The sequence below is a fragment of the Protobothrops mucrosquamatus genome, unplaced genomic scaffold (assembly GCF_001527695.2).
Source record: "Protobothrops mucrosquamatus isolate PMUCROS unplaced genomic scaffold, P.Mucros_1.0 scaffold24, whole genome shotgun sequence".
In the NCBI taxonomy this organism is placed as follows: Eukaryota; Metazoa; Chordata; class Lepidosauria; order Squamata; family Viperidae; genus Protobothrops; species Protobothrops mucrosquamatus.
The window spans coordinates 1,341,288-1,354,399 of NW_015386409.1; the positions used below are offsets into that span (position 1 = coordinate 1,341,288).

At 37.1% G+C, this 13,112-nt stretch overlaps 1 protein-coding gene across 1 annotated transcript in view; it reads right to left on the minus strand.

Annotated features, from left to right (window-relative positions):
• Positions 1-1,305: 1,305 nt before the first annotated feature.
• LOC107283048 (protein zyg-11 homolog B) overlaps positions 1,306-13,112 on the minus strand; it is a 27,542-nt gene continuing 15,735 nt past the window's right edge. The window contains exons 4-14 of the mRNA XM_015810894.1: positions 12,441-12,581; positions 11,293-11,469; positions 9,574-9,638; positions 8,636-8,735; positions 8,470-8,520; positions 5,675-5,836; positions 5,181-5,228; positions 4,491-4,688; positions 4,351-4,403; positions 3,337-3,434; positions 1,306-2,515 (exon numbers count right to left, since the gene is read on the minus strand). Of these exons, the coding sequence (XP_015666380.1) occupies positions 2,352-2,515; positions 3,337-3,434; positions 4,351-4,403; positions 4,491-4,688; positions 5,181-5,228; positions 5,675-5,836; positions 8,470-8,520; positions 8,636-8,735; positions 9,574-9,638; positions 11,293-11,469; positions 12,441-12,581 (1,257 nt within the window). The 3' untranslated portion in view covers positions 1,306-2,351. The remainder of the gene's footprint in view (positions 2,516-3,336; positions 3,435-4,350; positions 4,404-4,490; positions 4,689-5,180; positions 5,229-5,674; positions 5,837-8,469; positions 8,521-8,635; positions 8,736-9,573; positions 9,639-11,292; positions 11,470-12,440; positions 12,582-13,112) is intronic.

Sequence of the window (13,112 nt, forward strand, 5' to 3'; positions counted from 1 at the left end):
CCATTTGCTTTTTAAAATTCTAATTAAAATGGCTCCACTCAGCCATTTTTATTTTCCTTCAGTGAGTCTGTGAATATCATTTTGAAGATGGGATGATGATGAAAATTAAAGTACCATACCTGACAATACTTAGCAGTGGTTTGAATTTCAGAAGACACCTCACTAAGAACTCTTTCAAAATCTTGTGCCCATTCTATCCAAATTCTTGGAGCCCTATCATAATCATTGCTATATAGTGGTAATATATAAAGTTCAGAAATGCTAAGGTAAGATCTCTCTAGGGTCAAAGTCACTTTCTGGTGACTCCATAGACATGACCATCTTGTTTTCTTGGCAACAACATGAAAGGGGTTTTTAACCTTATCATTCCATAGATTTTTTTTTAATTCCTAATCTAGACTACAAATCTAGGATTTCTTGATGGTATCAAATCTGAGTATTAGCTATGCATGATCCCGTTAACTTTTCAAGAACAACCAAGATTAGTTAGGTGCTATTGCTAAATAACTTTATATAAGATTTCAAGGTGAGTATTTTTAGTAGTTCAAAGTATTGTGTTTGGGTAAAGATAAATGAATGACTTTAAAAAAATAAAGCTTAATTATTCCTGGAAAATCATTCAGTTACATGGGTTTTCAGAAATATAGCTAGTAAACATAGACTACTGCATACCATATTTGAGATTAAAATCAGAATGAAAGAAATGAGATTTAATATGAATACATTGTGTAGTTAGGTTTTTTCTTTTTTTAAGAGTTTTTTATCCCAGAAATATGGGGTACATAGGTTTATGAATGGAAAAATCATCTGGACCCACATTTCAGACAGGGCAAATTATACAATTAAAGATTTGTTGGAAAGCATTCTTTGTTTTTTATGTCATTTATCAAAAAAATAAATCAGGATCGTAGCTATAATGTTAATAATTTGTACATATACACACATAAACCTATCTGAGAAGTTAGATTTCTTTTATTCTGTGGGGCCTTCTCAAATAACTGAAGTTCAAGACTGTAGCTTTAAGATACAGTTTTATGCAAATGAGTCTTTCACTGAACTTCAGACTTATTTCTGAAAATCATATACATTAAATCACACAATTAGCTTCTCATAGACAGAAAACTAATGTCATTTTTCTTGTAACCAGGTTAGCTCCTTCTATTATATAGTGTTCGCCATTGTGCAGCTTCCACACCTTGACTAGGTAAGCCTGAGCCAAACCATGGTTTGCTGACATCTATTTCAGAGTGGACTTTGTGTTCTTATTTTCACCTTATTCCATTAAGCAGCAACACATGCATTATTGAGTTTTTAATCATGGAATGTTTTATGTAAAAAAATTTTAATATACCACACAAGAATGTAATTTACACCAGACTTTACATAAAATGTTGGGTGAAATTTTGTATGGCATTACCTTCCACATAAAGCTCACTGCACAAATACTGACATGGTATTTATGAGAAAGAACAAAGCTATTAACAGTCTGTCATAAATAAGGTGATTAGATGTACAATCCCATAAATTGAGCAAATTTCCCCCAGCAATTCTTTTGGTAGAAAATTTTAGTTTTCTCTACTCTTTTTTTTTTTTCAAATTTACACTTAGTTACAAGTGTAGCAACATAATATATATTCTTACTTTTTTTGTAATTATAATTCAATCTTTCCCTTCCTACATTTCTTCCTCCATGGAGATTTTCATCAAAGTATATTACAGAACATCAAAAAAAAACATGATTTGAAACTCAGATGTTTCTGCTAAAGAGTTTATATGAAATATTACGGTAGTAGAAATTGAAGAATCCGTGAGTTTAAAAGGTCCACAGAAGAACAAATATCCCTGGTCACCTTACTCATAACCTGTTGAGTTCTAATGTGTGAATATATGATAGTGTCTTGAGCTGTATAGTGCTGACATTACAAGCACAGGTTTTTGTTTTTTTTCCAAATACTGAATCAGTGGATAGTTCTATTAAAACACAACTATTTTGAAGGGATGAAGCAAGCAGAAACAATTTTCTGATGAACTCACACAGTCTACAGGTTTAATTTTGAATGCACATCTGAATGGCACAATTTCCACTTTTCCACAGCCAGAGGTGATACTGGTAGATATTACCAATTACGATTTTTTTCTAGATCCTCTTGACAACCCCTTAATGCTGAAGGCTGTTAAAGATAACATGTACTAGCCCTGCTTCCATACCAACTGGCAAAAAAATAATGGTGATAACTTTTATCAACATTCCAACCAGGCACATTTCAGTAAGGGATTATGAGAGGATAATTTGCACACCTATTCCCTGTTACATGTTTTCATTCAATTTGGCTTATTTTCAATTGGTTTTTTTAATAAGGAGGTGGCCGTCCATGTCGCAAAATATGTTTTTCTAAGCTATCTAAAATGGAGACAGCAATTCGCTGAACATCTGGATCAGTCTGGCTGTTTTCCTTGATGTTAAACAAATGATGCAATCCACCTTCTTCAATTAACATACTGCAGTACCTGGCAGCTGAAATGAAGAAAAGAGAAAGATTCAATAAAATCAAGAGGTTAGAATTTCACTATCTGTTTCCATCAATTTTTACATATAACTTTTACATATTTAAATTCTGGTTAAGTTGCCTATGGGTTTAGCAAAATTATTTTGTGAAATGTAATTGTCACAAGGCATCCTCTCTGGTATGCTATTTGCTTTTTGAAGAGATGATAGACGTAAGATTACATGGTATGTACACATAAGTACTTCTACATCCCAAGACTTTAAAGACTTTATTGAAGGAATAAATCCAACAAAAAACAAAGCCAGATGGCTCAGTCAATTCTTTTGCCTATCGTGCATTGCACATGCATCACAGTAGCATCATTTAGGAAGGTATCAAAAAAAGGCAATGGAGGCAGGATAGAGATTGACATTGTGGGCAAGCAAATTTTATATTGATAGTGGTTTCTGTTTACCCAAAAAGGATGGAGAGCACTTCAGTTGAGGAAGAGGATAACAAATATCTTGTGAGATTTATTAGACAGAGACTGTCATTTATCAGTTGAACAAAGACCAAGCTAGATCTGTTCCAAGTTCAAAATGCCACCCACTGCATCATCATTAGCTGCTAAAATCCAAAACATTTACCATTTACATCTTCACATTGCTTGCCTTTTAACTGTGACAGAATTGCTACAAGATGGTTTTCATTCCCTATGTCCCCAAAATTTATTTCAAATCTGTGTTGCTAGATATCACAAGAATTATCTGGTGCCTACTAATTACTCTATGTTGAAATAATTGCTTAATATAAAAAGGCTTTTTTGTTTATTTGTTTGGTCAATACATACGATTTTTGCTGCAAACATGCTGCATAGCCCATACAGCCCAGAGCTGCACCCCAGGAGTCATGAAGCAACCAAGCAAGGGGAAAAAGGGGTTGAACGACCTATTCATTAAGAGAAAAAAGGAAAAGTCCATCATTTTGAGACTTTGATTGTGAATACAGCATTTACACACACACACACACACACTTTTTTTTTGTCCTTTCAAATCACTGATTCCTGGATACTACATGGTCACGTCCATGCTGCTCCGTTGCATCATTTTCAGAAGTGATTTGTCATTGCTTCCTTCCTAGAGATGGTAGTATACAGTTGAAACACCAGTATAAAAGGTATAATCGCATTACTACTCTTCATTAGTGGAATCACAAGCAATTCCTAGCAGGAAACCATGATACTCGGCAAATGTACAGGTTTTTTGCCTGCTAGGAGGTGTGGGGAAGTAGATAAAAGTCATCTGAATTTTTCATAATTGGGAGAGGTTTGGATAGAAAGTGATAATTAGACAATAGAAGCACAACACCCATAAATGCCACTCAGACCATGGGAAACAACTGCTTGTTTAATTCATATCAAATCTGCCATCTCAAAGCTTCAGCCTGTTTTAGCACTGGTGTCAATAGACTTAATTCTAAACATGCATGAAAATACATCTTTTGGATCAGTTTTAATTCAAAAACTTCAGTTTTTTCTCTTAGCAACATTACTACTGCCTTCAGTAGCTTTAAAATGGAGAATATATCAGTGTTAAGTCCACTGAGCACATTAGAATATGGCAGAGAGCAACCCAATGCATGTATTCTAAGAATATCTCACTGAATTCAATGGATTTACTCATTAATACTTATGCAGGATTATAACCTGAAATGTCTTTCAACTATATCTTGGAAAATCAGAAATATGATTTTATCATGTCAGGCAAACTATACATACTTCTGGAAAAAGTAATCTTATGTGCAGCAAACTAAGTCTACCTTCTATTAATATTTTTTGAAGGGTTTATGTCGAATCCGTAGTTACCTGTATGCCACCATTTCACATTCTGGTGTAGGCCAATTCAAAATGGCAGAATGCTGTAAAACAAAGAAAGAGCTGTTATTGTAAATGTTTACAAAGTAACTCAGAGAAAAGGAGGAAATATTTTTCAGTCACATCTATACCAGTTCTTCAAGGAGTGAGGCTCTCTGGTTGCGACTTAACGTCCAGTCTTGTTCTCCTCGGGATATTAAGTGAGCAATAATCCCAGCTGCGAAGTAACTGACCTCCACCTCAACACTGTGCAACAACTTGCTGATGTGGTCTATGAAGTCTTCCCACATTAGCTCAGAATGGAGTTCTTTAACCTCTGCAATATTGTTCTAAGTAAAAAAAAAAAAAGAGGAAGGAATTTCAATACAAACAGTTCTAACCAATTCAGCTGCTTGTCCAGATGTTTCTGAAAAACTATTGCTGTGGACATGGCTTTTGACTTTCTGTCCTACTTTGTAGAACAATTTTCTCAACATATTAGTTATTAGATTGGACACGCTGATTGAATTCCAATCTATTGTATTTTGAGGATGATGGCTTGAAGAAGCTGCCTTGATACTGCTAGAAATAGGATACTAGTCTAGATTAATCTATTGATTGAGTCAACAGAGTTGTGTTCTAATGCTAATCCCTTAAGCTGAAACAAATAGAGATTGTGATGGATCAGGGTTGGTCTGACTGGACCCAAAGTTAATAGAATGGAATTAAAAATAATGTATTCCAAGTACAGTAGTGAAGAATGTTAGAGGGAGCAGGAAAGAATAGGGAAAACAAACATTTCCTACATCCAGGTTAAAAAGTTACTATTCCTTTCACCTTACCAAAAGGCCAAGAACTTTCTGTTGGATAGATGACTCTGAAGGAAAAGACTGGAAATTAAAAGAATAGACAACCATTAGTAAATGAGAACATTTTGCTAATATTGGATTAACAAGCAAATCACATGAGACATCTCAGAAGGCTTAGAGAAGTCTACAAAATTAAATAATTATTTTGGCAATACAGGATCAACTTTCAGTCACTGCTATCCAAAACAGGAGGGATTGAGTCAGAGGAAGTACACTATAAAGGACTTTTAATGCTTTCAACAAGAGGCAGGTGACATGGTTTTATGAGTTGCAGTGAGAGAAGAGAGAAGATTTTTATGGCCAATCTTAGTTAATTGGTTTGAGGACTGCAGGATTTGAAAATAACCCTGTCACAAGTATGCAGCAGGACTTCAAAATTACAAAGTTCATTATTTCCATAAGCAAATTGAAGTAAGCAGATACAATAATAGCTATACAGATGTTGACATGTATGTTTCAGTTCCCACCTCCAAAACTTTCATGAAGAGTTCCAGCCCTTGATTTTCAATAAAGTGCCGACACGTGGTTGGAGACTCATCAGTGAGATTCCAAAGTGCACTCAGCGTAAACTTAAGAGTAGTGTCCACTACATTCTGATTTGTTTTTTGCTTCACAATTTGAAGAAGTTGCTGGAGGGGGGGAAAAGGAATAAAGCAATTGATATTGTTAAGTTACTCTTTTCAAATCTCAGATTTTAATGGCACAAATGGGAACAGACACATTTCTTTAAATCCACTTCTATCAGAGTCTAAAATAGTGTTTTTAAAATTTGGCAAATTTAAATCATGTGGACTTTAACCTAATGCTGGCTGGAGAATTCTGGGAGTCCACCACACATCTTAAAGTTGCCAGTTTAAAAAATACTGGTGTAAAAAAGAAAGAAAGGTTCCCTTCCCTTCATTTTTCAAGCAAAAGATACTTGCAGCTGTGCAATATCTATATCAAACGAGGTCCAGGCAGAAGAAGAACACCGTGGCTTCAAAATCTAGGGCAGTGATGGCTAACCTTTTAGAGACCGAGTGCCCAAACTGCAACCCAAAATCCACTTATGCATTGTTGGGTGCCGGATGGGTGTGGCCCATTGGGTGGGTGTGGCCCATTGGGTGGGTGTGGCTGCAGTGGTAACGGCAGACTGGGGGGACTAAAAAGTTCAATCAATCAATTACAACTTTGCAAGATCTTTTTTTTTCTTGCGAGAAGTTGAAATTGACTGATTGATTGAACCTGTTTTTTTTTTGCACACGCCGGCAGAGGCCTAAAGTGAAAAGGTTTTATAAAACCCAGCTGAAGGCCTAGGACTGGGGCGACGGCACGTGTGCCCACAGAGAGGGCTCTGAGTGCCGCCTCTGGCACCCGTGCCATAGGTTCGCCACCACTGATCTAGGGGATTGGTTTGGACAAAACTCAGCAGCACTTTTTCGTGCGGCTACTGATAAAAACAGGATCGCCAACATGATCGCCAACGTCCGATAACAGATATGGCACAAGAAGAAGAAGAAGATATATTGCCCTAAGATTTCTCCCAATGTCATTTTTTCCCCAACAGACTTTCTGCTGGTATCAAAGTCTAGCACAGTGGTGGCGAACCTATGGCACGTGTGCCAGAGGCGGCACTCGGAGTCCTCTCTGTGGGCACACGTGCCGTTGCCCCAGCCTTGCCTCCTCCCGTGACCCCCTCACCAGCAGCGCCCCTGGAGGAGAGTCACCCCCGAGCATGGCCCACACAGAGCAGCACAGCCAAGGACATGGCAGCCATGCAGCATAGACAAGACTCTGCCCTCACACCCCACTGCGCACAGTTGATGCTGTGGGGCGCAGGCAGAGGGCATGGCCGCAATGGTGCTGCTGGGCTGCCTGGGCGATCTGCGGCGGGCCCTGGGGGTGGTGAGTGGCCCTGCAGGCAGGTGGGGTGGGGGTTGGGCAGTGGGTGGAGCGGGGGCGGAGCCAGTTTTGGGGCACTCGATCTCTAAAAGATTCGCCATCACTGGTCTAGCATGTATGCTTGAATGACAATATCTGGACAAAAAGGTATGGAGGAAAAAATACTCCAGTTTTATTTATTAAAGTTATAATAGGAAAAATTCAAATGAGTGCAGGCTATATAGTTCCAAAAGAAAATGATAGAGAAGGGAGTGGAAAAATTTAAAAATTAGACTGCATCTTATGATCAGAAAGCACTCTTCTCAAGCATATATTTTCTTTGGCCCTAAAATTAAATCACTTTCAACTTTATATATAATTAGGCAATGTCTGTTACAGTCACATGTAGTATGAACAAGGAACATCACTAAAGTATTGTAAATTGCCCAGGCAACTTTGGTTATTTATTTAAAATAAATAAATAAAAATTTCCAACAAAAAGGACCATTTCTGACTTGCTAAGATAACAAAGAACCACTTTATATCCATTCTACTGTCATAGTGAGCTTTGAAAATTTTTGAAACATCATCAAATCCTTTGCATATCAAGTACGCAACTGATATACCAGTGGTGGCAAACCTATGGCACGGGTGCCAGAGGCGGCACTCAGAGCCCTCTCTGTGGGCACGCGCGGCATTGCCCCAGTCCTAGGCCTTCAGCTGGGTTTTATAAAACCTTTTCGCTTTAGGCCTCCACCGCCATGTACAAAAAAAAAAGGTTTAATCAAACAGTCAATTTCAACTTCTTGCGGGGGGGGGGGGGAAGAAAAGATCTTGCAAAGTTGGAATTAATTGATTGAACTTTTTAGTCCCACCCAGTCTGCTGTTACCACTGCAGCCACGCCCACCCGGCACCCGACGCATAAGTGGGCTTTGGGTTGCAGTTTGGGCACTCGGTCTCTAAAAGGTTCGCCATCACTGTGATATACCATACACCTGTGATGCACTACTCAGGATGGCTGTGTAAGAGCATGTGACAAAAAAACCCAAATAAAATTAAATAGATTTTTTTTCTCCCTTGAATTTGAGCAGCAACAGGACACATTAATGCTTCAATATTTGTGGAAAACGGGGCACGATAGTTGTGTATGTCAAAGTAACCAGATTTTTTTTTAAAAAAAAAAATCCCAACAACCTTCAACAAGAAGAACATTGAACATTTCCACTTAACAGTGGAAACAATGGCTGGTTTTATTTATTTACAGAATTTATAAGCTGTATAAAGAACTTATAACGGTTCATGCAACGTCCCATTCCAAATCAAATAAACCACATTCTTGTATTATATCAAACTCAGTCAATATTAGCATTTCAGTCATCTCAAATCATTCTGATTGCTTACCCTGACAATGAAGAGCTCTGCCCCAAGCTGAGCTGTTTGTTCTGTTGAAAGCTTTAAGTAACAAACAAACAAACAAACAGAGAAAACAAACACAGAGAAATGTCAGACTGCTGTTGGTAGGGCTTGGAAATTAAGGCTAAAATGGTTAACGCTTCAAATCGCACACCTTTGCAGCAAGAATGGAAATAATAGCCACTGCCATCCTCTGCATGTTTTGATCTTCATGATTACATAGCCATTGCATGACAAGTTTAGCTGCTTCAAACCTGGGGGAAAAAAAACAGGCAAAAACTTAACAAATCTTAGGAATGGGCAAATAAGACCTCCAGCTCAGCCCAGAGGAATATAGCAATGTACAACAGAACTATAATAAAATCTACAGCTGGCATCGGCTACTTATAGATACCAAAACAACTTCTAAGTTTAAGAGTGATCGGCCGCTTTGGGCCAGTAATATGTCTTTCTGTCTGTCCATTTTTATTTTCAAGATCTAGATTTTAACGCTGGTCAGAGACTGCTATAGATGCCAATTCACCACTGGCGGATGATTCCAGGATGAACTTTCTCTATCCTGCAACACACATACTCTCAGAGCATAGTTTATGAAAAAGGTTGTATTAGGTCCAAGCAATAGCAATCTGCAGTCACTGAAGCACAGTCAGAGGTTATTCAATGTCTATAACTATTAGAGAACATATGCAGCCCCTTCTGGTTTCCAAGTCTTTTTTTCACAATGCTCATAGGTTCCTTTGCAAATTATCAGATTATTTATTTACCTGGTGTTAGGACTAGGGTTAGCATCTTCCTTGAATATGCAACATTTAAAAATGATAAACGAATAAATTACCAACTTCTGTCTTAATATATGTTTAGAAAAATGTTGGTATTTTAGATAGGTTTGGTAGCTGGGGTGGGTGGGTGGATGGATGGATGCATGGACGGGCGGACAGACAGACCCAGACAGAAAATCCATCTATCCATTAGCTATGAATAAGGACAATAATTTAAAATTATTCAAGTAGTGAGATAGAGTGATCACCTACATTTAGATAGCAATCTTACATTCCTTTCCCTTTTCTTCATAATTTGGAAAATAAAACAAACCTGTTAAATGGAACATCCTGAAGTATCCTGTCACTGCACAATGATAAAAGGCAGTTCTTTTGCAGCTGTAAGGTGGGTGAAAAAAACAACAAAATATTTCATATCCAGGACAGGATTTTATTTCTCCCAAATGAATCTTGTAGCATATTGATAACTTGTGATTTCCTTTAACAAGCCGATACTATCATTTATGAACATCGTTATTTTTTAAATGAAGCTGATCAAAAAGAAACAATAAAAATGTTCATATGTATTCATAAATATGAGTCTCTTATTTGTATTTTCTATACCAGCATTCTACACCTTCTTATAAATATCTAGCTGTAGCAGCATATATTGTGATATCTACAAGTAAGATGCACTGTATAGGGTAAAAGTGTGTTTCAAGGAACAAAGCATTAAAATATCCTTAACAGAAGGAAAAGAGAAGATTAGGTTCCCGTCATAGGGTAAATTGAATTCATTTTAGAGTTAAAAAATTGATCCCAATCTAGGTTCTTTATGTTAAGATATACTAAACTTAATCTACCTGCAGCTACTGCAATCTCTTCTAAGTAATCACCAAAAGAATGATCTTGAATTTTTATTGCCTACAACTTGCCATCTCATTTGACTCTGGACAAAGGGTAGTTTAAACCATAGCTTATTAGCCCTTTTATTTCTACAAACCATACAGTACATAGAATTGGCCAAAGGTTAGGGTTTGGCCGAAATTTAACTTTGTGGTTAATGTTAAAGAGAAGTTTCTGACTTATTAATGTCCATGATGAAGAATAAAGAGAGAACATGTGAATCCAGAGGAACAGTGGTTAGTTAAGCATTACAACAGAAAAGAATGCACAAGATGTAGGTGGAAGTTCTACTTCGTAAAGCCTTCGATGACCAGAATTATCAAAAATTGGCAGGCCAGCCTCATGCCATTTTGGGACAGGATACACATGAAAAACTAATGGTTGCCCTATGTAAGTTTAACACAAGAGTTTTTTTAAAAAAACATCAAAAATGCCTATCCATCTTCCTATTAAAAACCTGTTGGGAATTGAAAGCCTTCCCTACGTTTATAAGTTCTGTATGCTCCCCTCTAAAAAATGTGAAGTGAGATTCCAAGTCATCAAAAGGTTGTCTATTTCTGGTGTAGTAGATACAGTACTTCGCAAAATTTAGAGTAATCTCTGTTCAATGTTAATTTTTTAAAATGCTTCCTGTTTTATGATACGTGCAATGTTAACAGTAGAACTGCAAATCCATCAGTCATGGGGGGGGCGGTTGGTGCTCTTTGAGCTTGGTTGTTTTCTTACAGACATTTCATTACCCAAACTGGGTAACATCCTCATTCATGAAGTTACCTAGTTTGGGTAATGAAAAGTCTGCAAGAAACCAATCAAGGACCCCTCATTTCAATCCTGAGCTCTTCATATGCTCTATCATTTCCATCAGTTATGAACCAGTATAGGTTATATTCAGAGTATATTACACTGAAGCTGCATAGCTCAACCTTTCCAAAAAGACAATAATCACTTTCATTCCTGTTGCAAAGTACAAACATTTTAAAAACCATTTTAACACCTATGCACCCATACTCAAAAACAACAGTATATATGAAGCACTTGGTGCATCTACTCTAAGAATTCATCTCACAGGCTTAAAAAAAAAATCAGTACACTGGTTCTGCATTAAAAATGCTATGTCTATTACCTCAAAAAAAATGGAAAGACTTACTTGTTGGTGGTTGGGGAAATGCTCCATGGCTTTAAGGAGTAAGTGGGTAACATCTGCTAGGAGCCTAACTGGCATGCCTGCAGCTAAATCTTGTTTTGTCAGGTTAAACACACAGGCACTTGCTGCTAATTGCACAGGCAAATTCAGAGGATGATTTTTCATGCCAACGACTACAAGCTGGAACGAAACGATCAAGAGAGGAAATTGTGAGTTGGCTTTTCATCTACATTACAATGAAAACAGCTACCACATCCAAAGCAGAATTATTTTAGCATTCCCAAAGTTTTTAAACTAGCTGGCAGGTATCTCACACTCTAATTCACAGACCTACCTTGATCATTTTCAGATAGGGAACTAACCAACTTTTTCTTTTCATGACTAGAGTTAATGTGTCAAAAGGCCTGGCCCTATAACCCTCCACTTTCTTTCCTTCCATCTTAATATTGAATAAAATGGACCTAATTCTCTGGCCTGGGGCAAACTTATGAAATACAGCTTTGGACAATCTCACACAAATTTGTGCAAAAAATCAAAACCCCGCTGGAGCTGCATATACTGCTATCTATGTTACGATATAAATAATAGGGACTATGTCAATTTTACTGATTTTTTTTTAGTAATTAAACTGAACCATTGGAGAAAAGATCAAAAGACTGAGCAGTTCACTCCTATTTTTGGAAGGAAGGCTCTTTCTCCTACATTTTCCTTTCATGCCTATAGGAAAATGCTCACTTCTTACCTTGCTACTTTGCTACTGTGTTGTACCAACCCATAATGGCAGGCCCTAATTCTATTCACTGTTTGTCCACTTCGCAATATGGAAAGCTAATCAATTTAATTGGATACCATTTCATTTGACAATTGCTGAATGAATAAGATTTCTACTCCACAACTATAGATATGTGGTCTGCAGTGTTTTGTGGATGTAGGCAACGCCTCCTGCTTCTTCTGTGCTAAATTTAGCACACCTTATGTAAACATAGCAACCACAGCTTCTGAACTGTTGCTAAAACCCATTTCTCTTTTCTATCACACACACACCCCAAAATCTGTCAGCGCATACATCTTCCACGATCTCTGCTTTCCTAAAGTACATCACATTTCGTGATTCTGTTAGAGAGATGTCCCATTAGTTTAAATAGTTTTACCTTCAGAATTTCTGGTTTGGTATTTTCCATAAAGTGCGTAAGGCTAAACAGATGAAACAGTGCCTCCCTCACAAAGAATGCCCTCTCGCTGTAACGCCGCAGAGCTTCAGAAATCTGAGTTTCATTTGCTTCTCCAGAAACCTTCAAAATACACAACACACAATGTATCAGTTTGCAATTCAGGGGGGGGGGGGAGAAATACAGATAACAGAAATATTTTCAAATTATCTATTTTTACTTCACCACAAGAGAAAAAGACTGAAAGTTATATATCTTGTTGAAAAGTTCTACATGTTTAACTTACCCTTTCTGAATTTTTCTTATATATATATAAGTGGGCTTGGGGATCAGCCTACCAATGCTGAACTGAGATTTTTAAAGCACACGGGATTGCAGAATAAAAGTTGTTTTAGTGTTTAAAACACAAAGCAAGCCAAGCTGAACAGAATTTTCCCAAAATATATTAGGCTTTTCAAATATTTTCCTCTAATGTGGTTCTATGACCATACACAATTGAACTTTGAACTATTTTCAACTAAAATCAAATATTTTCAAGCAATATTCACAGTGTTTATATTATTTTTTATGTTTATTTTCTCTTTTTATTTATGTTGTATTTTTTCATGCCAGTTTCACCCTCATCATATTTAGCAAGGCATCTCGATGACATTA